A 25906-nucleotide genomic window follows, 5' to 3' on the forward strand; every position below is an offset into this window, starting at 1 on the left:
AAGTAGCACAGGGACAGGACTCGGGAGGGCAATAAATTAGAGTGGGCAGGCACACACACATGAAATTGTCTCTCACAATGACACTGACGGCAGTGTGCAGCAGCACAGATGATGACATCTCACCGACATGTCAGGTTCCCTCCTAAGTCCCAGTGATAGTCTCTCTCCACGCCAGGTGGTCTCTTCAGTCCACTCTAGTCCAAACAGAACTGATGCTCCGTTCACACCTAGGCGTTTCAAATACTTTTTTGGGCATCACAGATCCTGCAATTTTGTGCGTTTTTCAAATGGAAAAATGCGCCACGATTGCGGTAAAAGTACCCTGTGTTTTTAGAGGCCAGTGAAATGAATGGCACCTGCGCTACAGTGTGTTTTCAAAGAGTAGTGATTCCACCCGTGATTTGAAACGCCTATGTGTGAATGGAGCCTGATCCTGGCTTGCCTTGCTTCTGTCCCACAGGCTCCAGGTGCTTCGCTCGGCTCCCTTGCACCATGACATCACACGACACGCTCAGGCACTGCCAGACCCGCCCCCTCTCGCCGGCACCGCCTGAACACACTGTAGCAGGCACTCGGATGGTCTTGGTTGGCTCCGGACTAGAACATGCGCAGTTCCAAGCCGAGCATCACAGCCATATATTTAACTGGCAAACTTTTCCTGTCACTGGCGTTTACTGGTAGGAGAAAAGTTCCTTATTACTGGCTACCAGTAAAAATATTGACGATTGGCAACACTGCCCCAAAGCCTAGAATGGCGCGGCACTTCCCTGCTCCTTCTTTACACGAGTTTAGGCGCATCAGGCGTTTTTTCTGCCCAAACGTTCCTCTCCTGAACACGATTTTGGTGCGTTGAAATTTCTGCTTTCTAAACGCCTAGGCTGGAGCTCAGCTTTAATCTTATAATTAATATCTGGATGTATATTTCTACAAAAGCTGTGTTTTTAATTGCCCTGGTGTTCTATATTCGTCTGTGTTTTCCGTTGCATTTTGCAGAAAGGCACAGCAGTCCATTTAACGTGATTTCCTATGGGACAGGTTCATATCTCTGCATTTTGACCCGGTGCATTTTTTGGAAAGGGTCAGGGACTTTTTAAAATGCAAAACATTGCGTTTTTGGTTCTATAGGCTTCAAAGGAGACGCTGCAAAAAAGCATGTAGTAGGCTCCGTTCACACCAATGCGTTTTTTAGTGCTTTTTGCAGAAACACATAACAGTCCATTTAACATGGCTTCTTATGGAACATGTTCACATCTATACTGTTTTGAGCTGCTGCATTTTTGGAAAGGGTAACAGACTTTTTTAAAAGCAAGAAGCGTTTTTGCTACAATAGAGTTCAATGGAGAAGCTGCTGAAATGCATGGTTGTGTGTTTTTGCCATGTTTTTGCCTCGTTTTGCATTTTGCATTCTTATTCTGCCCAGTAGAAAAAAAAAATCCACTTTAAAAAGAAAAAAGAAAAGAAAAAAGCTCAACAAAACGCAGTAAAAATGCATCAAAAACGCATGTAGAAAAGCGCAAAATGAGCTGCAAAACGGACAAAACACAAACTGCATAGGTGTGAATGGAGCCTATATTTAACCAACAACAGTGAGCCTGTTTTCACACTTCTGCAGTGCAGAACATCACGTGATTCGCACAGGAACCGCAAAGCATTCCTGTGCAAATCACATGTGAATTCTGTGCGGTGCGATTTGAGCAATACATTTTCTATGGTTCAAATTGCACCACATCCACACCTAAAAGGTGGATCCTTTTTTTGGTCGCACTAGAATTACATGGGTGTGAATACCCACGGGATCCAATTCTGTACATTGCACTGCATTTTGTGAACTGATTTTGGGGTGTTGTTAACTTCACAACTTCAACTCATGTGGCCCCCGGGCAATAGGGAATCATGGGGCCCCTGTGTCCTTGCCCAAACTCAAAAAAGCCTATGAAAAAGGTACCAGGGGCATCTTATGGGGCCCCTACTGACACTGGGCCCTTGGGCAGTGCCCGAGTTTCCAAATGGTCAGTCCTCCCCTGCTTCACATACACACCCGAAGCGGTTCGCATGAACGGAGTGCGTTTGTGATGCGGTGCGGAATTCGCACAGAAACCGGTGAAAATTCTGCACTGCATCAGTGTGAACCCAGGCTAGATTCTAGTCTAGATTCACACCTATGCGTCTTCCAGAAACGCACAGCAGTCCATTTAACATGATTGGACAGGTTCACATCTCCGTGTTTTCACCCAGTGCAGTTTTTGGAAAGGATCAGGAACTTTTTTAAACGCAAAACATTGCATTGTTGGTTCTATAGACTTCAACGAAGATGACGTAAAAAAAGCACGTAGTACATTTTTGATTTTTTTTTATGTGTTTAATTCTGCCCAGCAACAAGTTAGAAAAAACCCCCACAAAATGCATCAAAAACGCGTTATGAACGCACGTGCAAAAAAAACCGCAAAAAGCACTGCAGAAACGGATCAAACGCAAACTGCATAGGTGTGAAGCTACCACAAGCACAGAAAACTGAAAGGAACAAACCATAAATGTAATTGTAAACAAGTGACATGCAATGCCAGCCCTGCTCCCCACACACGGTCATGACGATGTCCTCATCACAGAGCAGTGACAGCGGCCCGGCTCCAGGTAGGAAGTGTCAGCAGCACACCCCCTACACATCTCCCAACACCAGAGCGGCTTGGCGGTCACATGACAGGCGGGCTGGTCACATGATCCCAGGTTTAGTGGCTCGGTGATCAGCGGCGACCCGCACAACCCGGAGCTGGCCATGTCCCACGTTGATTTCCGTGCGTGATCGGTGCCGGCGGGCCGACCCATGCCGGGCTGCGTAGACGAGGACGGGCGATCCGCCTGCTGCTGACTCCTTCATGCTTCCCCAGGCTGGGCTCCTCTTGTAATATGCTCACTCGAGTGAAATCTGCGGTGGCCAATTTTATGGGTGGAATCATGGCTGGCAGTTCGGGCTCCGATCACTCCAATGGCTCTGAGCTGCCCATGAAGTTCCCATATGTCAGACCGGAATTCCTGGGGCTGTCACAGGACGAGATCGAGTGCTCGGCCGACCACATCGCCAGACCCATCCTGATCCTAAAGGAGACCAAGAGGTTACCGTGGTGCACCGGCTATGCAGAGTGAGTAGGGGGAGGGCATACACTGACCGATAGGATCAGACCATTTCATGATGACATATGCCAACACACCTATAGACAGCTGTTTACTTTCCTGTAGAGGAATATACAATGCATAGATCTGTCATCCTGCAACCTGCTCCATCTGTCAAGGTCAAATATGGACCAGTGAGTGTGGAGTGTGTCCTAGGATGTTGGAATTGGGTATCTGTCACCAGGACAGTGGTAGGGATCGTGATATTTTTTATTTTTATTTATTTCAGGTACTATATAGTGCTGTCAATGTGTGCAGTGCTTTAAATATATATTGTACATTCACATCAGTCCCTAACCCTCAAGGGGTATACAATCTAAGGTCCCTAACTTACATTCATACATACACATACAAGGGCCAATTTAGACAGGATCCAATGAACCTACCAGCATGTCTTTGGAGTGTGGGAGGAAACCGGAGTACCCAGAGGAAACCCACGCAGGCACAGGGAGAACATGCAAAATCCAGGCAGGTGGTACTGTGGTTGGAATTTGAACCTATGACCCTGGTACTGCCAGGCTGAAGAGCTAATGATTTAGCCACTGTGCTGAAACCTTTATCGCAAAAGAAAAAAAAAAGTTAATTGTACATTGATCACTCATCTCCTACAAGATCCTTATGTTATCATTTGTTTCCATTGTTATCCCTCTGTAGTGTCACCAAATAACTATTTCTGGATATAGAGACCAGGGGCGGACTGACCATTTGGAAACTCGGGCACTGCCCGAGGGCCTGGGGTCAGTAGGGGGCCCCATGAGATGCCCCTGGTACCTTTTTCATAGGCTTTTTTGAATTTGGGCACGGACACAGGGGCCCCATGATCCCCTATTGCCCGGGGGCCCCATGAGTTGTCAGTCCGCCCCTGATAGAGACCAAAAATCATTGCATTGGTGATTTGGAAATTTAAAGAAGTTTGGCCAAAGCCCTTTCAGCTATACTTCCCTTATAGATCACAGGAGGGCATTTTGTTCTGCACTCCTGTGACCCGGTTTCAGGTGACAGCAGGCAAAAGGCCGCTGTCATCTGATGTCACTCAGCAGGTCCAGGCTCTGCAGGGATCCTGACAATAATGTTGAGATCTTCCCAGATGGCTCAGCCTCTCGTCGCACTGCTGAGAGCCTGAGCCAGGCACTCCCACCCCTTCACGGGCCCAGTGCTCCAGTGAGTGCTGGAGGGTCAGAGCAGAGAGGCAGTGACTAAAGCAGGTCCAGGCTCTGCAGGAATCCTGACAATAATGTCAAGATCTTCCCAAATGGTTCAGCCTCTCATCGCACTGCTGAGAGCCTGAGCCAGGCACTCCCACCCCTTCACGGCCCGGTGTTCCAGTGAGTGCTGGAGGGTCAGAGCAGAGAGGCAGTGACTAAAGCAGGTCCAGGCTCTGCAGGAATCCTGACAATAATGTCAAGATCTTCCCAGATGGCTCAGCCTCTCAGCGCACCTCTGAGAGCCTGACCCAAGCACTCCCACCCCTTCACGGCCCGGTGCTCCAGTGAGCGCTGGAGGGTCAGAGCAGAGAGGCAGTGACTAAAGCTGGCCGTACACTTATAGATTTTCATTTGAGAATATTTGTTTGATTTTCTTGATCAAACTAATTTTTGGCCAGTGTATGTGGTTATCGTTCAGAAATTACATTTGTTTTAAAGTTGAATGTTAAAAGCAAAAGACAATTTTCAAATGTCATTCGTCCATTCATCGAATGTTCTTACGAATATTATAGTCCGAAAATCTACGCGTGTATGGCCACCCTTTTCGCTCTGAGCACACCTGGGAACTGAGAGGTCTTTGAACGCTCAGTTGTCAGTGTAGAGCCGATGGGGGACAGATGCAGCACCTGACTGATGTTGCAACCACCTAGGTAAGCATGTACAGTATGTTTGTTTTGTTTTGTTTTGTTTTTTTCTTTCATTCCCACTCTTCTCTTTTAACCACTTGCCTACCTGGAACTTACACCCCGTTCGTGCCCAGTCCAATTCTCAGCTTTCAGTGCTGTCGCACTTTGACAATTGTGCGGTCGTACCAACATTGTAAATTTTTATCATTTTTTTCACACAAATAGAGCTTTCTTTTGGTGGTATTTAATCACCACTGGGTGTTTTATTTTTTGCGCTATAAACAAAAAAAGCAAAAAATTGAAGAAAAAAAAACGTTTTTCTTTGTTTCTATTATAACATTTTGCAAAGAGGTAATTTTTCTCCCTCGCTGATGTGTGTTGATGGGGCTGCAATGATAGGTATTGATGAGGTGGCACGGATAAGCAGTGATAAGCTGCACTGATGAGGCGGCACTGGTGGGCATTGATGAGGAGGCACGGATGATGCTGCACTGATATTCAGCAATGACAGGCACTGATAGGCGGCACTAGTGGGCGACACTGGTGGGTGGCACTGCTGGGCAGCACTGCAGGGCACTGATCATCAGTGCCGACCTTCTCTGTGACAGTTGCCGTTATCGTCAGTACTTTCCTCACGCTGTGACAGTGTGAGGAAAGTGCTGCCGATAACCGACAACTGTATTTACTCGGTGATCTGTTGTGTCATTGGATACAGCTGATCACATGGTAGAAGGCCGCTGTGATTGGCCTTTTACCACATCATGAGATCAGCTGTGTCGGTAGGACACAGCGATCACGGAGATCACCGGGTGCCCGCCGCTGGGGGTGCAGGAGGGCGTGTTCTGGGAGGACGTCATATGACACCCTCCCAGAACTGGACAACCACACTGTAGCCGTCTTTCAGTTATAGCATGGTTGGTAAGTGGCAATCTGATTGTACAATCTCCTTTAGTGCTAGGGTCATCAGTCTGATTCCCAACCATGGTACTACCTGCATGGAGTTTGCACATTTTCTCTGTGCCTGCATCAGTTTCTTTCAGGTACTCTGGATTCCTACCACACACCATAGACATGGTGATAGGTTTATGGGCTCCATTCTAAGTTGGCCCCAGTATGTATATGAGGTTGGAACCTTAGATTGTAAGCTTCTTGAGGGCTGGGGAGTGATGTGAATGTACAATGTATATGGAAAGTGCGGCATAAATTGTCAGCGCTATGTAAGTACCTGTAATATATCTACCAATCATTTGATTAGTTAGATGTGAATATTAAGTAGTTTTAGTAAATCTAACACTGATTGTACAGAGATTGTATGGTCAGATTGTAGTTGTATGGTGAGCCTTAAAGGATCAGCTCACCTTTCATAACATGTTCCACCTATATTCAGGATGTAACATGTTACGATCAGACTGGTCCCTGCTTCCCCTGCTCCCCACTTTGACAGATAGCAGGGGATCTTCTCCCCGATCGCTAGCTGTCATATTTTTTAAAAATACAGCTGTGCGGGGCTCTGCCTGCCCGGCCGGGTCTCTCATGTACAGTCCTCTGTGAATGAGAGACTACAAGTCCCAAGAGCCTTAGCATCTGTTGGCTTGTGGTCCTCAATGAGCTACCACAGCGCTGTGGACTACCGTGGTATTCATTCATTCTTCCTGTCAGTATATCTGCCTTCTCGTACATCCCGTACAGGCAAGTAGATATACTGACAAGTCTGCCGGAGACCTGCATGGCACCAGCAATCTGCTGATCGCTGGTGCAATGCTTTCCAGGCTCCTGCAGACAAAAATAATAAATACATATGTTTTTACCTGCAAAAAAAATCTGCATTTATTATTTTTTTACTAAAAGATGAACTTATCCTTTAACTGCTTTCTGACCGCCCTATAGTAGAAGTACAGATAAAGGGCGGCAGGGCTGCGTGAAATCCTATATATATATATATATATATATATATATATATATATGTGTGTGTGATTTTGTGTTTCCGGGTAGGGGGTATGTACAAGCCGCCCTACCCGCGTCACATTGGCAGCTACAGCTGTTGATCACCGGGTCCCGGACAGAGATTCCTCGCCAGCACCTGGCAATCGCCAAGGAACACTGACAGAGGAGAGGTCTGTATGCAAACAATACAGATCTCTTCCCTGTCAGCACCAGCATGCTGCTTTGTATACAAAGCAGTGTGCTTACACAGTAAAGCACACACAGACAAAATAGTAAAACAGCTCAGTTAACCCTTTGATCGCCCCAGATGTTAACCCCTTCCTTCTCAGTGTCATTAGTACAGTGTCAGTGCTTTTTATTAGCACTGATCTTTGTCTTCGTGTCAGTGACAGTTCCCCCCCAGTGTCAGAATGCCCACCACAGTCCCACTATAAGTCGCTGATCGCTGTTATTACTAGTAAAAAAAAAAAAATTCCAATATATATACCGCTATTTGTAGATGCTATAACTTTCATGTAAACTAAGTAATTTACATGTATTAGCATTTTATTTTAGCAAAGATATGTAGCAGAATACATTTAGCCTAAATTTATGATGAAATTTGATCTTTTAATATTTTTCTGGATATGTTTTATAGCAGAAAGTAAAAAATATTGTTTTTTTTTTTTTTTTTAATTGTCATTCTTTTTTTGTTTATTGCACAAAAAATGTAAAACACACAGGCGATCAAATACCACCAAAAGAAAGCTGCATTTTTGGGAAAAAAAAGACTTAAATTTAATTTGGGTGCAGCAGCGTATTGCAAAAAATGGCCTGGTCAGGAAAGGGGGTAAATCCTCTGGAGGGCAGGTGGTTAAAGGTAGTGGTTTAAAGTGGAACTAATCCCATCAATTCAACAGTTTCTCAAAACTATTACACTCAAGACATGTTGTGAATGATCACAGTTGCTTGTGCTCTCCACTGAGCTGTCAAGCCATCAAATGGCTGGTGTCTTAACTGATCACATGTGCAGCAACATGGTACCTGCAGGTCAAACAGAGGCTATGATAGCAGCTTCCGTGTCTGTGAAGGGTTGGAGGGTTTAGCTCTGCAAGGAGTGGGCTGGATACCATGGCCTAGTGTTATGACTCTTCGTGGTCCCCTTTTTGTGGAAGGTATCATATGTTGGCATCTCCTATGAAAAAGTTACTGAGCATTTTTACATTATAGTTACATAGTTAGTCTGGCTGAAAAAAGACAAAAGTCCATCCAGTTCAACCATAAAATAAAAGTTATAATCCTATACCCACAGCTGATCCAGAGGAAGGCAAAAAAAAAACCCATTATGTACCCATTTTATTACAAAAAGTACCCCCCAATGTAGCTGTAAAATTGTGCACAGTTAGGGCTTGTTTCATCTGCTTGCACATTCAAAAAATGAGTAATTGTAACAGTGTTAGTACCTGGATTTGGCTTAGTATGAGTGTCTTAAGGAAGAAGCAGCACAAGGAATCAGTCAGGTGTGTTGCAGTGTAGGGAGCAAGCCGATAGAAAGGGGGTAAAGAATGACAGAGATGGGCTCATCAGTATGCTAATATTTCTTTCACTGTCAGTCAGAGTGGGAGTGAGGAGAAATATTGGAAAAAGTAGAACTGCAGTAGAAAAAAAATAAGGTCCTCATTCTAAACCTACTCTCAGGCACATTCTAAGCCTAATCTATCTAGCCTTGTAAAGAAAAAAAATCACTCTACTTACCCGTACTGCAGCCGCTCAGGTCCGGTCCCACGGTCAGCTGTCAAGTGGCGGCTTCAGTGTGTAGGAGTGCACAGGAGAGGCAGCCAACAATGGACCTCCATAGTAACTCCATGGATGACATCACTTCCCAGCCATTGTCAGCTGTCTGCTGCACACAGAGGGCGCTGCTGGAGCCCGGACCAGAGCCGCTGCAGAACAGGTAGGTATGGGGATTTTGTTTTCTTTACAGGGCTAGATAGATTAGGCTTAGAATGTGGCTGAGAGTAGGTTTAGAGTTAGTTAGGATTTGCCTTTACCTCCACTTTAAAGGTTAACGCCACTTACGTGGGAAAAAAAATAGCAAAAAATAATAATAATATAGTGTATACAATTGCGACACAAGTCATATTGTAATTGGATGGCATTGAAAATTACCTTTTTTTATCAATCTGCAGCGCTGTAATTTTTTTAAAAATGCAATGCAATATGGCTACCTGGAGGTGCTGCTTGTGTGATTGGCTCACGGATATTCCCAGAAGTTCACTAAGATACATGTCAGATTGCAGCATCCCCTGCAACAAAATGTAATTTTTAGTGAGATACTCTCAATAAGAAATCATGTCTAAAGGGATGCAGACCCCGCCACTTTCCTCATTAGAGCCCTGCAGATGCGGCAGCTGATTGATAATTGTAAAACTGCTCCAATACAGATTCTCTCTCTCTTCCCCCCCCCTCTCTCCCCCTTTCCCCTCTCTCTCCCCCTCCTTTCCCCCCTCTCTCTCCCCCTCCTTTCCCCCCTCTCTCTCCCCCTCCTTTCCCCCCTCTCTCTCCCCCTCCTTTCCCCTCTCTCTCCCCCTCCTTTCCCCTCTCTCCCCTCCTTCCCCCCCCTCTCCCCCTCCCCCCTCTCTCTCCACCCCCTCTCTCTCCCCTCCACCCCCTCTCTCTCCCCCCTCTCTCCCTCCACCCCCTCTCTCCCCCTCCTTCTCCCCTCTCTCTCTCTCCCCCTCTCCCTCTCTTCTCTCTCTCTCTTACTCTCTCTCCTCAGCCCCCCCCTTTCTCTCTCTCTCCTCCCCTCTCTTCTCTTTGCGCACTATTCCTCCTTTCCCTCTTTTCTTTTTTTCTTTTCCTCTTTTCCCTCTCTTCCTCTCTTTGCTCTCCTCCTCTTTTCCTTCTCTTCATCCTTCCTCTTATCTTTTTTCCCCCCTCTTTCCCCCCCCCTCTTTTTTTCTCCGCTCTTCCCCCCCCCCCTACCCTTTTTTTTTCTTCCATCTTTTTTTTTCTCCCCTCCTTTTTTTTTCTCCCCTCCTTTTTTCTCCGTTCTCTCTCCTCCTCTTTTTCCCTCTTTTTACTATCCTTCTCTTTGAATACTGTTTCTTTTTTCCTTCTCCTCCTTTTTCCCCTCTTCTCCTCCTTGTTCCCCTCTTCTCCTTCTTTTTTCCCTCTTCTCCTTCTTTTTTCCCTCTTCTCCTTCTTTTTCCCCTCTTCTCCTTCTTTTTCCCCTCCTCTCCTCCTTTTTCCCTCTTCTCCTCCTTTTTCCCTCTTCTCCTCCTTTTTCCCTCTCCTCCTCCCTTTTCCACTGCCTTCCCCTCTTTTCCCTCTTTCCCCTCTTTTCCCTCTCTTTCCCCTCTTTTCCCTCTCTTTCCTCTCTCTTTCCTCTTTTCCCTCTCTCTTTCCTCTTTTCCCTCTCTCTTTCCTCTTTTCCCTCTCTCTTTCCTCTTTTCCCTCTCTCTTTCCTCTTTTCCCTCTCTCTTTCCTCTTTTCCCTCTCTCTTTCCTCTTTTCCCTCTCTCTTTCCTCTTTCCCCTCTCTTCCCTCTCTTCCCTCTCTTCCCTCTCTTTCCTCTCTTTCCTCTCTTTCCTCTCTTCCCTCTTTTCCCTCTCTTCCCTCTTTTTCCCTCTCTTCCCTCTTTTTCCCTCTCTTCCCTCTCTTTCCCTCTCTTCCCTCTCTTTCCTCTTTTTCCCTCTCTTTCCTCTTTTTCCCTCTCTTTCCTCTTTTTCCCTCTCTTTCCTCTTTTTCCCTCTCTTTCCTCTTTTTCCCTCTCTTTCCTCTTTTTCCCTCTCTTTCCTCTTTTTCCCTCTCTTTCCTCTTTTCCCTCTCTTCCCTCTCTTTCCTCTTTTTCCCTCTCTTTCCTCTTTTTCCCTCTCTTTCCTCTTTTTCCCTCTCTTTCCTCTTTTTCCCCTCTCTTTCCTCTTTTTCCCTCTCTTTCCTCTTTTTCCCTCTCTTTCCTCTTTTTCCCTCTCTTTCCTCTTTTTCCCTCTCTTTCCTCTTTTTCCCTCTCTTTCCTCTTTTTCCCTCTCTTCCCCCTCTTTTCCCTCTCTTCCCCCTCTTTCCTCTTTTCCCTCTCTTCTCTCTCTCCTCCTCCTCCTTTTTTTTCCTCTCTCCTCCTCTTCCTCCTTTTTGTTTTCCCTTTGTTCATCCATTCTCTCTCCAATTCCTCTTTTCCCTCTGCTCTTCCCTTTTCTCCCCCTTATGTCTCCTCACCTTCCTGTGTTCTTCTTTGGCCTGAATTAACTGGACTGAAGACCCATGGAACATATTGTGATACACACACTGTATATAAGGTGCTACAGTAAGGTTTCTGGCCAATTTGGAGTTGAGCTTTAATATAGTTGCATGTTGAGATGCATCTGTTTTTCTCTTTTTAATGAATGTATATTAGCTTTAGCTGTTCTACATACATTGAGGGGCATTCCCAGTTTTGCCCATGTACTGGTTTCTGTATGGAAGGAGGCAACATTCTCTTGCTGAGAATGTCACCCTGTTCTTACCCAGGCCCCCTCGTCTCTCCTTCTGTTCCTTGTTTATCTATTCTGTCCCCAATGTCTTCAGCCAAGATGCTGGAAGAATCACTGCAAAACCAAAGGAGATGCCTGCAATAGATTCATGCAGCTTTCACATTTTTTTGTTAAGCTGAGTGTACACGGGTGAAAATCAGCCAGTTCAGCAGGAACTAGACGTCTTTCGAGGAAGGGGGGGGGGGGGGTCACTGCTGTCAGAATACAATATCCCAGTGGGAGAGATCCCTGCATCTATACTGTTTGTGTTGATGCAGGGATCTTTGAGTTGGTTGGAAAGAAAAAAACTGTCCATGTATTCTCTGCTTTACTGTGTTTCTTGAATAGCAAATTACTAACAAACTTACCTTAACCCTGTATGGAGCTTCTGTTCAAAACATATCTGTACATTTTAAAAATCAATATTCTAATAAGCCTAGGATACCTATTAAATCAGCAGTATAGATATTGTGCTTTTTTGGCAGATTAAGATTTTGCCATGATCTAAACGGTGGACAAATAAAAATAAACAAAAATTGATGCAGCACTGTATTCATTGATATATCAAATGTATTTTTTAAAATGCAAGCAGTGTAAGTATCTAAATTTGACTTTGTATTTTCATGTTGCAGTCTCTGTACAGCAGAGCTCAGACTGGGAGAGGGAGAAGCAGCGCAAGGCACTGTTAGGGCCATAAGTCCAGTAATGTAAGCCTCGAATGGAGGAGTTTTGTGGTCACAGCATAGATTCCTGAATGTATGTGGCCACAACAGCCAGTAACGCCTGGAACAGCATACAGTCACCACGTATTTCAGCCTGTCATTGATTTTGACAAGCTGATGGCAGTAGGGTGTATGCTGCCCCTGTGCTTTCCTTGCACCCAACAACTCCTGTGTGAATGATATTTTAATAGGTCTAGGTGCAGCTTGGATTAACGTATCTAAACCAGGAAAATAATGGTTGGGGTGATGCCTAGCAGTAGTTAGCTGTACAGTGTGAGAAGTACGTGATGGTAAATAAAATCTGATGCTGTGTGTAAATGATATAGTAATGGTAAATATTTGCTGTTCTGGTTCACTGTATTACCTTCATTGTCCTTGTACTCATTTCTGTGGAGGAACAGTGAATGTTTGTTTTATGAACCTTTATGTACCTCTTTTCCAAGACAATGTCCTGTACTTTTATGTGTACATAGACATTATAAAGTTGCCATCTCTACAAATTTTTATGAAGTCTTTTCTTCCTTCATGGAAAAGAAGTACTTTATACGTTTAATAAAACCTGGCTTTTTGTTCCAGCTCACACCAGAACATGCGAGTTTCCCACACCGTGTTCAAAACACACTGCGCTTGCGATTTGCAGCGAGTGTCAGTGTTAATGACACCCCAAACGTTGCTCGCGTACAGTAGTACCATACAATCTGGTTGCTGTGTTTTGTTTTGTTTTTTTTTGTTTCGTTTTTTTTAAAGCGGTGCATGTACTACTTTTGGTGCATCTGGTGCGATTGGGTGAAATTGCATGCACCGCACCAGGATCTCATGTGAATCACACAGGAACACACAGCACATTCCTGTGCAATTCATGGTGTGAACCAGCCTTTAAAGTGGAATTAAACCTGGTAAGAACAAAAATGGCCCTTGGGACCTGTATGCTATAATGTACCAGTATACACTGCATGTGATCTCCTCCAGCACTACAGTGTTAGCATGGGTATCTCTATCTTCTCTTGGTCTTTCTTCCGTGTTCGGACTCTTCGGCTTGATTGGCCAGTGTTGCTTTGAGAAGATGGAAGCGCCAGTGAAAGTCGAGAGCGCTGGAGGGAACCAATAGCCTCTCTTCTGTCATAAGAAATCCTACTTGTCACTATTTTTTTGTTTTTGGATAGTATAATTCCATTGTAATGTTAACATTTCTTTTTTCCTATTAGAAACTCTGTCAAAAATTATTTAAATTTTGGATAGGAAAGGTCTTAGTTGAACGTAGTCCTGGAGTGTGAAGATTATGCAGTCTGAAGGTTCTCTGTTTACCTCTTGTTTTCAATGCATGCATCATTTCTCCCTGTCCTAATTATTTGCAGTTCTAACTGGATTCAATGGAAAATCTTCAAACACATAAACAGGCACGGGAGCCTAAAATGAGGAATGAACTTAATATGGAAGAATTTTTATGGCAGAGCATCAAAGGGAAGTGCAAATGCACACACCTACTATTTAAAGCTGAACTCCAGCAATTCTATTTTTTGCACTCTTATGTTGACTCAGCTTGGCTTAATCTACAGCTAAAGCTGGCCATACATATGTCAGTTTGCTTTTTTTTTTTTTAAATGAAAAAAAAACAAAAAAATAACACAGTTCCCCCATCCACTCATTCATTGTGGATGGAGGAATCCTCCCGACTGTGTCATTGTATTCTGATAGCGGGGAGACTTTCTTGCTGTCAGAATACACAGATCAGTGCTGCCGACCTTTGTTTGCGGTGCTGATCGAGTGGAAAAATACCAGCAGAGCAGTTGAACAAAAAACAATCCATAGATCAACTGCTGTTCAACCACATTAGTCATACATGGATCGAAATGTGGATGGTCCCTGCTGAATTGGCTGAATTTTGATCCATGTATGGCCAGCATAAGTATTGTTATCTGATATCTGGAGGGCCACTGGGGATGCTGTAAATCATTGTAGTAGTAGAACAATCATCTTGAATCCAGTGGGAAAAAAAATGATGTTCTATAAATGATGGCAGTGCTAATCAAGCAACTCCTCTGTGGTCAGTGTGCAGAGGGGAAACGGGTCTCACAGGACCCAGATCACGGCTCTCACTATATGTATCCTGCACTGCTACAGTAAATTACAGCATCTTCAGCACCTGTCACGTGTCCCACAACACTACGGGGAGGGAGGGTAGGAGGAAAACATCTGCTTCCAATCGCCTAGGCGATCACAGCGGAAGTGGGAGTGGGTACCTGTCAGCTTTGGGTACCCACTCCCCCCCCCAAAGGTGCGAATCCTTAATGGGGATCGGGGGACCAATCTTTAAAGTGGAACTTCCCCTTTTGGGTGGAACTCTGCTTTAAGTTCTCCTTTAAACAGTGAACCATATACTGGTGCTTCATATTCAGCCTTAATGAAGTTCTAGGAAAGTTTGTCACTTAATTTAGCATCCTGTGCCATTTAAATTTGACAAGCCTGGGCTATGACAGCTATGAAATGCCCTGGGTCTTCGTAATTACACTGCATAAACAAAATTTGATGATGAGAGCTGATCCATCATGTAGACTTTAAAAAGGCAAGAACTTCAAGATCACTAAGTGGGATTGGAGAATGTCATCTTTTCTTTTTTGTCCAGCTAATGTAATGGCCTTGAACACCATAATGCTGACACTGCAGTAGCCGTGTTCGCAAGGGTGCTAGGTTATTCTCACAGTTCTCATGTAGGAATGTAAGCTGGGCTAAAATAATGTTAAAAAGAACTTTTTCTTTTTTTTTTTTTTTACTTAAAGTGTAACTCCACTTTTGTTGAGAAAACAACAATCCCCTCTGGGTGATCTATTTACATGGCAAGAATTGTAAAACAAACTCTGTTGCAGAGTCCATCCTTTTTCTGTCCTGATAAAAATAGGCTGTTCAACCGTGACCTTTACAGACTGGTTTGAATGGAAGGGTTAGTCTTCATTAAAATCACTTGAGCATCACTGTAGAATTATGTAATCCTTGGGAAGTATCTCACCAAAATTGAAATTCCTATTGCAGGGGGTGCCTAAAACATAACTTGAATCTTAGTACAGACCTCAACCAGTGAGCCAAAACAGTGAGCCAATCACATAAGCAGGCAATTACATTTCCCGGTGTGTTCCGTACACTAGTAGCATACAGAACGCCTCCAGGTTGCCATATTGCATTTGATTTTAAAGTTGAAGTCCAGTCAAATCCTATGTAAACTTAAACCTGCATCCATCCCTTTTCTAAGCCCTATACTAATTACCCTGTAAAGAAAAGATATGTATTTTACCTATTTTGAGGGTGCCCCTCACCGGTTACATGATTGGCTCCCTGTGCCGCATCACTGTAGTTTGAAAAGGAAAGGTAAATATAGATATATACACACACACAGTGGGGAAAATAATTATTTGATCCCCTGCAGATTTTGTAAGTTTGCCCACTTATAAAGAAATGAAGGGTCTACCAGTTGTCATTAGGAGAACCTTCTTATATTGACAGGACTAATCTGTGTACCACATAAGCACATAGCCAGTCTGTGGGAGCCGGAATTATTGTTGATTGGTAGGGAATCACATACTTATTTTACTCATTGAACTGCAACTCTATAATTTTTATCATAGGTGTATTTTAAATGATAGAGACAGAATATGAACCAAAAATCCAGAAAAAACACATGATACAAATGTTATAAATTGAGTTGCAGTTCAATGAGTAAAATAAGTATGTGATACCCTACCAACCAACAATAATTCTGGCTGCCACAGACTGGTTGTGTGCTTACACAGATTAGTCCTGTCAATATAAGAAGGTTCTCCTAATGACAACTGGTTATGTGTAAAAAAGACACCTGTTCACAGAATCTCTTTCTTTCATCCAAACCTCACCACCATGGGTAAAAGACCAAAGGGCTGTCAAAAAACATCAGGGACAAGATTGTAGACTTGCACAAGGCTGGAATGAGCTACAAGACCATCAGCAAGAAGCTTGATGAGAAGGAGACAACTGTTGGAGCGATGATTCACAAATGAAAGAAATACAAAATAGCCATCAATCGCCCTTGGTCTGGAGCTCCATGCAAGGTTTCGCCTCATGGGGTAAGGATGATTATGAGAAAAGTGAGGGATCAGTGAAGAACTACACGGGAGGAGCTTGTGAATGATCTCAAGGCATTTGGGGCCACAGTCACCAAACAAACCTTTGTTAACACAATACGCCGCCATGGATTGGATTGAAATTCTGCAGCGTTCGCAAGGTCCCCCTCCTCAAGAAGGCATATGTACAGGCGCATCTGAAGCTTGTCAATGAACATCTAAATGATTCAGAGAAGAATTGGGAGAAAGTGCAGTGTTCAGGTGAAACCAAAATTGAGCTCTTTGGCATTAACTCGACTCGCCGTGTTTGGAGGAAGAAAAATGCTGACTATGACCCTAAGAACACCATCCCTACAGTCAAGCAAGGAGGTGGAAACATTATGCTTTTTGGGGCTGTTTCTGTGCTAAAGGTACAGGCGACTTTGAGGAGCCAATGGACGGGACCATGTATTGTAAAATCTTGGAAGAGAACCTTCTTCCATCAGCCAGGACACTGAAGATGGGTCTTCCAGCATGACAATGACCCAAAAAATTCCGCCAAGGCAACAAAGGAGTGGCTCAAGAATAAGCACATTAAGGTCATGGAGTGCCCTAGCCAGTCTCCAGACCTTAATCCTATAGAAAATTTATGGAAGGGGCTGAAACTTCGAGTTGCCGAGCAACAAACCAAAAACCTTAAGGATTTGGCTAAGATCTGTAAAGAAGGGTAAACCTGGTAACCAACTATAAGAATTGTCACATCTGTGCTTGCCAACAAGGGTTTTTCCACCAAGTACTAAGTCATGTTTTGCATGGGGATCAAATACTTATTTCAATCACTGAACTGCAACCCAATTTATAACATTTGTATCATGTGTTTTTTCTGGAATTTTGGTTAATATTCCATTTCTATCATTTAAAATACACATATGAAAAAATTATAGACCCTTCATTTCTTTGTAAGTGGGCAAACTTACAAAATCTGCAGGGGATAAAATAACTATTTTCCCCACTGTGTGTACAATATATTGGTAAAATTATTGGGATGCCTGCCTTTACATGCACATGAACTTTAATGGAATTCCAGTCTTATTCCATAGGGTTCAATATTGAGTTGGCCCACCCTTTGCAGCTACAACAGCTTCAACTCTTCTGGGAATGCTGTCCGCAAGGTTTAGGAGTGTATCTATGGGAATGTTTGACCATTCTTCCAGAAGCGCATTTGTGAGGTCAGGCACTGATGTTGGACAAGAAGGCCTGGCTCACAGTCTCCGCTCTAATTCATCCCAAAGGTGTCCTATTGGGTTGAGGTCAGGACTCTGTCAAGGCCAGTCAAGTTCCTCCTTCCCAAACTCACTCATCCATGTCTTTATGAACTTTGCTTTGTGCACTGGTGCGCAGTCATATAGGAACAGGAATGGACCATCCCCATACTGGTCATTCCCAAAAAGTTTTGAGCATGAAATTGTCCAAAATGTCTTGGTATGCTGATGCCCGAAGAGTTCCCTTCACTGGAACTAAGGGGCCAAGCCCAACACTTGAAAAACAACCCCTCACCATAATCCCCCCTCCACCAAACTTTACACTTGGCACAGTGCAGTCAGGCAAGTACCGTTCTGGCAAACCCAGACACGTCCGTCACATTGCCAAACAGAGAAGCATGATTGGTCACTCCAGAGAACGTCTCCACTGCTCTAGAATCCATGGCGTGCTTTACACCACTGCATCCAACGCTTTGCATTGCACTTGGTGATGTATGTAAAGGTTGGATGCAGCTGCTTGGCCATGGAAACCCATTCCAGGAAGTTCTCTACGCACTGTTGTGCTAATCTGAAGGCCACATGAAGGTTTGAGGTCTTTAGCTATTGACTCTGCATACAGTTGGCGACTTGTGTGCACTGTGCGCTGACCCCGCTCTGTAAATTTATGTGGTTTATCACTCCGTGGCTGAGTTGCTGTTGTTCCCAGTTGCTTCCACTTTGTTATAATACCACTAACAGTTGACCGTGGAATATTTAGTAACAAGGAAATTTCACGGATGGACTTATTGCACAGGTGGCAACCTATCACGGTACCACGCTTGAATTCACTGAGCTCCTCAGAGCAACCCATTCTTTCACAAATGTTTGTAGAAGCAGTCTGCACGCCTAGGTGCTTGATTTTATACACCTGTGACCATGGAGGTGATTGGAACACCTGAATCCAATGATCTCCGAAATTGTAAGCTCTAACGAGCAGGGCTCTCTGTTTCCTCTTGTACCAAATTGTATTGTAACTGTAATGTCTACCTTCATTTTGTAAAGCGCTGCGCAAACTGGTGTATGTATATATGTATAGATATATATATGTGTGTGTGCGTTGGTGTGTGTGTGTGTGTATGTATGTGTGTGTGTATATATATATATATATATATATATATATATATAAATTTTTCTTTGAAGTTATCCATTAATGTTTCAGACAACACGGTGTTCACAAGGGCATGGTAAAACCCAAGCTATAGGGACTCATGCTGCTCAGTATACCCCTTCTGGCTCAAGGTGTTTCTTTCAAAGTGGGTACATTTAATGTGTTAGTTGCCTGTTTTGATGTGCTAATCTCGCCTTGTGGTTTGGAGCATTTTGCATACATTTAATGCCTTGCAAAGTCAACCTACATGAAGGTTGGTGACACATTTGTGGTATTATTGTAACTGTCATAAAACACATTTTACCATATACTACCACAACACAAAGTAACAAAGTTCACCAGTGCTTTGCATTGCTTTGCCATTGTTAATGGAGCCCCAACACACTTGCCCACATGAAAATTGTGCAATGTGAAAAAACGTTCATACATCCATTTAGTGGTGCTTTGGCATTTAAAATGAAAGGGCTGCATAATGTATTACATGTTAGCGAACTAAGTGCATTTATGTAGTAATGCACTGCATATATTTTTCACACAAAAAAGTTAGACTTGAGCCATAGCTTCGCCTACACAAATGTCAAGGTGAATTGTGCGGTGTTGGAGAGGAGAAGCTTTGATGTTTTATTAATATAACCTTCAAAGTGGTCCCTAGAAGCCAGTGGTAAAAACATTTTAAAATAGAAGAAGTCTAAAATTACTGTCCATCTTTATTTCAATGCTAAAAGTGCAGTTTTTCATATTTTTAAAAGTGATGAGATTAAAATCCCTACGTCAGAAGAGTCCTTGAGGCTGAGGTGTGCACGCAACTGAGCTAGGAGAAATATGAATGCCTGTATTTCTTAGTCATTTCAGTGAACCAGTCATCATAACCCTTTGTTTTTTATTTAAAAAAATAAAAAAAAAAACAGTTTAAGGCTGATGTCAGATGCTTTCTTTCTTGCCACTGGCAATTTGACGAAAGCGCTAGAATTGCTAAGAAACTTGTCTTTGACCCTATGAAATTGCTCCCTCTGTGGTTGAGGAGGTGAAATATTGCTCCTATCACTGTCAGCCGAGATTCAGCAGTGTTCAGACTAGCAAATGGAGTGACACCTCTCTGCATCTGGTTACAGAGGGAGTGATTGTGATTTCATAGGGACACACAGGCATATTTTTAGCGATCGTGACACTTGTGATTGGTCTAATGATGCCAATTCATTGTCCAATGAACAGGGACATTGATAAACCCTGGCACCCAAGCACTATTCTCCAGTTCTTCTACTGACGGCCTTGGGTCCCCATTGATGATACATATATCCATTAGGCTACATGCACATGAATGCATATGCCCCTGCACTGTAAAGACAATGGGGTTGATTTACTAAAACTGAACAGTGCAAAATCTGGTGCAGCTGTGCATGGCAGCCAATCAGCTTCTAACGTCAGTTTGTTCAATTTGGGTGTCTTTTTTTTTTTTTTTTTTCAAAATCAGAGCTAAACGGATCAAGACTTAACTTTTTACCTCCATTTTCATATCTGTTTCCATCCATTTTACAGCCTTTTTTCGTCTGGTCTCTCTTTTTTTTTTTTCTTTCGTTCAAAAAAACGGATGTTAGCGGATGCGGACATTAACGGATGTAAACAGATGATCATCCCCTTACATCCACTAGTCCATATATACATGCGTGTCAGTTTTTCATCCATAAATATTGAAAAACAGACATACAGAATGCCCGTGTGAAAGGACCCTTTAGCTTTGACAATAAAACCTGGAAGCTGATAGATTTCTATGCAGAGCTGCACCAGATTTTGCACAGATTTTAGTAAATCATCCTCAATCCATACTTACTAGAACATGAATGGGTGAAGGCAGCTGTACACCGCTATTTGCGTAAAGTATTGAATGCGCACAGGCATATTGCATTCGGTGCATTACGTGTGTGTGGCTCTGTACAGCTGCCTTCACCCATTCATGTCTATGACCACTGTATGCAACTCTGAGACGCCTGACACCAGTGATAAACTGCTTGTGTAAGTTCATCTATGTGCATTCAGCCCTATACCATTTTGAAACATTGTATAATTTATCCACTTTTCAGTTTGTCTAATAATAATTTTACCATCATAATGTGACATTGTAGTTTTTAAACCAAATCATTTTGTTCAGTTACACAGATTGCATTAGTCTTTGATTTGATCATCATTGTATCCTACCCTCAACATTTTACCTTGTACCCAGAGATACCGCTGGCATAGAACCTACTTGGCTGTGCATTGTGGTGTGAGTGTGTGAATCACAGGACTTACTGAACGGAATTAGGGCCGTTAACACCACAGAATCATAGTCTGGATGCGTTCCTTCATACACGTTTTTGATGCAGTGCACCTTTATGCTTTTTACAGTGTGTTCCAGAGCAATGTTTTCCCCTCTTTTTTTTTTTTCTCAAAGCTTCTTCGAGTTTTTTTGTGCTGTAATGCGTTCCAGTGCACTTTGATGCTTTAGCTGTTTCCTGACCGCCCTACAGCAAAACTACTGCTGCAGGGCTGCGCAAAACCACGTATAATCAGCGGGTTCAGCTGTCGATCACCAGGTCCCAGCTGGAGATTTCCTGCCAGCACCCGATTTCAAAACAAACTTCTTTCACGTTGTCATTATGGGGTATTGTTTGTAGAATGTTGAGGGAAAAAAATTATTTAATCCATTTTGGAATAAGCCCTGTCTGCTGATTGCTGGGCCCCTGGGAAGCCGTCCTGCTTGCTGACCGCTTTGTCCCTGGAAGCTGCCTGCTGCTGAGCGTCCGCAAGTCGCCTACCTCCCTGGAAGCCGTCTGCTGCTGAGCATCTGCAAAACGCCTATTGTGAGTGTCCCTAGAAGCCATGAACTACCCCTATTGTGCACACAGACCACCCGTACCCTGAACTGTCCCTATTTTGCGCACAGACCACTCGTGGTTCGCACTGTCCCTATTGTGCGCACAGACCACCCGTGGTATGAACTGTCCCTGTTGTGCGCACAGACCACCCGTGCCCTGAACTGTCCCTGTTGTGCGCACAGATCACCCATGCCTTGAACTGTCCCTGTTGCATGCCCAGACTACCCTTACTTGAACCGCCCCATGGCGTGCCCGGAGTATAGCTACCTGTGATGCCCCTGAGTGCTTGAGCCATCGCTACCTGCTGAGTCCCTGTGAGCCTGATGTCCCTAGAAAGCTGGGTGGGAGCTGTGCTGAGGCCAGATTCCACAGCTTAAGTCCCGTCAAGTCCCTGTGAGCCTGATGTCGTCCCTAGCACGCTGTGTTGAGGTCAGACTCCACAGCCCAAGTCTTGTTGCATCCCCGTGAGCCCGATGCCCCTAGAAAGCTGGGTGGGAGCTGTGTTGACTGCAGCCTCCACAGCCAGAGTCCCGTTGAATCCCCGTGAGCCTGATGTTGCCCCTAGTATGCTGTGTGGGAGCTGCGTTGAGGGCAGCCTCCACAACCAGAGTCCCATTGAATCCCCGTGAGCCCGCTTACTGTGGGTGTCCCTACAAGCTGCATGTCGCGGAGTGCCATGAATTGTCCTGATTGAGTGTCTTTCATAGTTCAATAAAGCTTTGTGTGTTCTTCATCTTCTTTGCGTGTTCTGTCCTGCCTACGCTTCCGTCACAGGCTGTAACATAACAAACTGTGGCAAAAGTTAAGCGCTGTGAATACTTTCTGGATCCATTGCATATGAGAACAGTGGTGTAGGCCCTTTGCACATGGATAAAAACAAAACAAAGAAAAAAAAACTTTTTTTTTTTTTTACTGATCTGAACACAGGTGCATTGTTGTCTGTGGAACAATGCACGTGACTGTATAAAGATCAGTAATGCAGCGATGAGTTCAGAGCTGTCAAATAAAAATAGAGGATTTTATGTTTGAGTGCAATAATATACGCACATATGCATCTACAGTATACATGAATATTGCAACACTTGCAACTAGAAGAGAATGAAGAAAAATTTTGCGCATGTATATGCAAATGTGTGTTTATGCACCTGTATGCGTGTATACACAAGGTCTTTATGGAAGATTTTAGGCCCCTTTCACATGCGTGGTCTGATCAGCTCTGCCTGTCAGTTTTCCAGGGGGATTTCATCAGATGGTCCATGTATCCCACCTATCACCAATTTGATCCAGTCCACTAAAAAAAAAATGGGGATCCTCCACCTCCATCTTAGCTGATCAGATCGGAGGGCAGTCGGGTGTAAATGGACAGCCAGTGTTTAGGCTGGTTACATACTGATCAGCTTTTCTTCAGTTTTTTCTTATTAATAAAAAACATGACCTTTAAATGCTATAGAACTCTTCACATTGGTCAGTTGTGGGTCCATTGTGTTTTTCAAGGTCCTATAAGCTGCATTTTTATTGCATTTTTGATGCGGAAAAAAAACACACCAAAAATATACTTCAGCATTGAAATGAGGGGGAAAAGCAGCAAAAAAACACACCCACAGTTGTGTTTTTGCTGTGTGTTTTTTTTTTTTAACTTCCATATCTTTTTTTTCTACAGGTAAACGCAGTAAAGCGCTGTTAAAATAAAGCATGGAATGGCACAATGTGAAAGTAGCCTTACACCCGACCACTCATAGAGCAGAGTGAGCTGTGTACGCATCTGGTCTGCATGAACTGAGTAGACATGGACCTGTCATCCTCCTGCTGAGCTCTGCTCTAATCAGCAGGGGATCAGTGGACAGATCCCCCTCTGAACAAAGCGGATCTACCCCGTGTGAAAGGGGACTTACTCAGGATCTCTGTGCCAACAAGATGCCACATAAACATCAGTAAATTGTTACTTCCATGAGCAAGAGGCCATATTCTTAGCATGATTTTGCCTTTCTGACACTGTTTTTCCCCTCAAAGCCTGTGTATGTGATTATGTTGATAATCAAGGTTTTAGCAACGCTTGCAAAAACTGACGATATTTCTGCTGTTTGTTCAGTGTACCATGCTAGAGCCTTTCTGAATATTTGCTAGGCATTTCCAGACTCAAGAAGAGCCAAGTGCTCACGCTGAGAGCTCACAGTCACGTAAAGCAAGTTAATGTTAATTAATGGAAGTTGACATTTGTTGTTACAGAAACACCGTCTTTATTTTTCATAACTGAATGTCAGAAATGTCAGTTTATATATAATTATCTCTGCCAGTGCGCAAACTGAAATCTGCCTTTTTTTTTTTAACTATATGTTTTATCTAATGGGAATTAACAAAGCAGTTGGTGGGATTTTTATTTTTTTATTTTAAAGGTTCTGGTATACTTTGCTTGGTTGCTTAGCTGATGTTGTTATAATCTGAGAGTTTGGTTACAGAAGCATGCTGCCTCAGGGCTCCAGTTTTTCATCCATGCATAGCTGTAGTATACTAGTTCCACCCCGTTCCCTTTTGTCTAGAAACCTCCTTTTGTTCATCTTGACATAATACTTGAGAGCTGTTCTCAAACACTCCCACTTTAGGGTCCTTTCTGTCTCTGACTTTGGGAAAGCCTGATTTAATAAGATGTCAGCCTTGGTAGACTGCAACACTGAAAAAGGGTCCCTTAAAGGGCAACTCCACTTTTGTAGAAAACAAAATAGCATATACCAATGCTAAAATGGATATCAAAACTGTGCAGGGCTAAAAGCGAATGCATATATTATAAAAAACACTGAACACAAATCATAAAAAGTCCATAGAATGTGAATGACTGACACCCAATATCATGTAAATGAAATCACCACGTGCGAAACACCAATAGATATAAAGGCTTACCAGAAGCCCTGTGATTCTCATAAGAGAAGTCAACAAACTTTTGAAAGACTGCAACTAGAGCCACCAACCAATCATCCACAGATACAAGACTTTATCTTCAACTCTTCACCCATGAACGGGTAGTAGTGACATGACACTCACATAAAGGAGAAAAGGCACTATTAGTTTAGTTCCCTCATTTAAGATGGTGTCTCTACTATTAGTCATTTCCTGTTTTTTCCCTTCTGGTTCCGATGTCTCCTTCTCTTGATTGAGAGATGTTACCTATATAAGACACATGGCCTCTGTACCCTTGACAACGCCATTGACAACGAAACGCGTTGGGGAGAGCCGGAGGCCTTCACGTCACGTATCTGTGCATGCACACTCCTGCTTTTGGCGGAACGTTGGTGAACAAAACCTGACAGGCTTTATTTTGATTGCCTGTTATACAAGATTGTCATGTGAGTTTTATACCTTCCTTTTAAAAAACATCTTATCGGATTTATACTATTGGAGCCTTCTCTTTTCTTCTTTATGTGAGTTTCCTGTCACTACTATACGTTCATGGGTGAAGAGTTAAAGTTAAAGTTTCATATCTGTGGATGATCGGTTGGTGGTTGTATTTGCAGTCTTTCAAAGCTTTTGTTGACTTCCCTTAGGGTCACAGGGCTTCTGGTAAGCCTTTATATCTATTGGTGTTCCGCACGTGGTGATTTCATTTACACGATATTGGGAAAGAGGATCATCGATTTTTGCATTATCTTACGCATTGGGTGTCAGTCATTCACATTCTATGGACTGTTTATGATTTGTGTTTAGTGTTTTTTATAATCTATGCATTCAATTTTAGCTCTGCACAGTTTTTTATCTATTTGAGCAATGTAGTATATCCTATATTTTGGTGCAGGCAGCTATGTTTTAAACTTATTTTTATCATGCTATGCACAATTTTTCATTGGTAGCACAGCTTTATTTATTATATATATTTTTGATATACCATTGCTACACAAGCCATATTGTAATTTAATGTTAATATTTCCTTTGCAATCTGTAGCGCTGTAGTTTTCTGTAAAATGGATTGCAGTATCCAACCTGGAGGTTTTCTGTACATGACTGGTGTACAGAATGCCTCCAGAATTGTCATTTCCTGCTTGTGTGATTGGCTCACGATTTTACCCAAAGACTGCACTAGGATACAAGTCAGTTTTTATTCATTCCTGCTATAGGAATTTCAATTTTGGTGAGATTCTCCTTAAGGGTTAAATACTTCTAAAGGGAGGCAGACACTGCATCTTTTAATCTTCGTAACGCTCCTTTCACACATGGCTGAATCTGATTTGCTCAGTAGTGGATCTGTCTGCTGATCCCTTGCTGAGCAGAGTGGGTGAATGATAGGTTCATGTCCACTCAGTTATGCAGGGTCCACTCTGCTTTGTGGGTGGCCGGGTGTAAACGGACAGCCAGCTGCTCACAGAGCAGAACGACTGCCCTCCGATCCAGTCAACCTAGATGGAGGGGAATCGATCCCCTTTTTTTCGACCAGATCAGAT

The 25906-nt window shown here is 43.4% G+C and overlaps 1 protein-coding gene across 1 annotated transcript in view; it reads left to right on the forward strand.

Annotated features, from left to right (window-relative positions):
* Nucleotides 1–2682: 2682 nt before the first annotated feature.
* The window catches only part of PPM1H (protein phosphatase, Mg2+/Mn2+ dependent 1H), a 251683-nt gene continuing 228459 nt past the window's right edge, over nt 2683–25906 (forward strand). The window contains exon 1 of the mRNA XM_089652100.1: nt 2683–3137. Within this exon, the coding sequence (XP_089508226.1) occupies nt 2905–3137 (233 nt within the window). The 5' untranslated portion in view covers nt 2683–2904. The remainder of the gene's footprint in view (nt 3138–25906) is intronic.

The sequence above is a fragment of the Staurois parvus genome, unplaced genomic scaffold, assembly GCF_062004578.1.
Source record: "Staurois parvus isolate SC_StPar_1 unplaced genomic scaffold, SC_StPar_1.0 ptg000025l, whole genome shotgun sequence".
NCBI classification, from domain to species: domain Eukaryota; kingdom Metazoa; phylum Chordata; class Amphibia; order Anura; family Ranidae; genus Staurois; species Staurois parvus.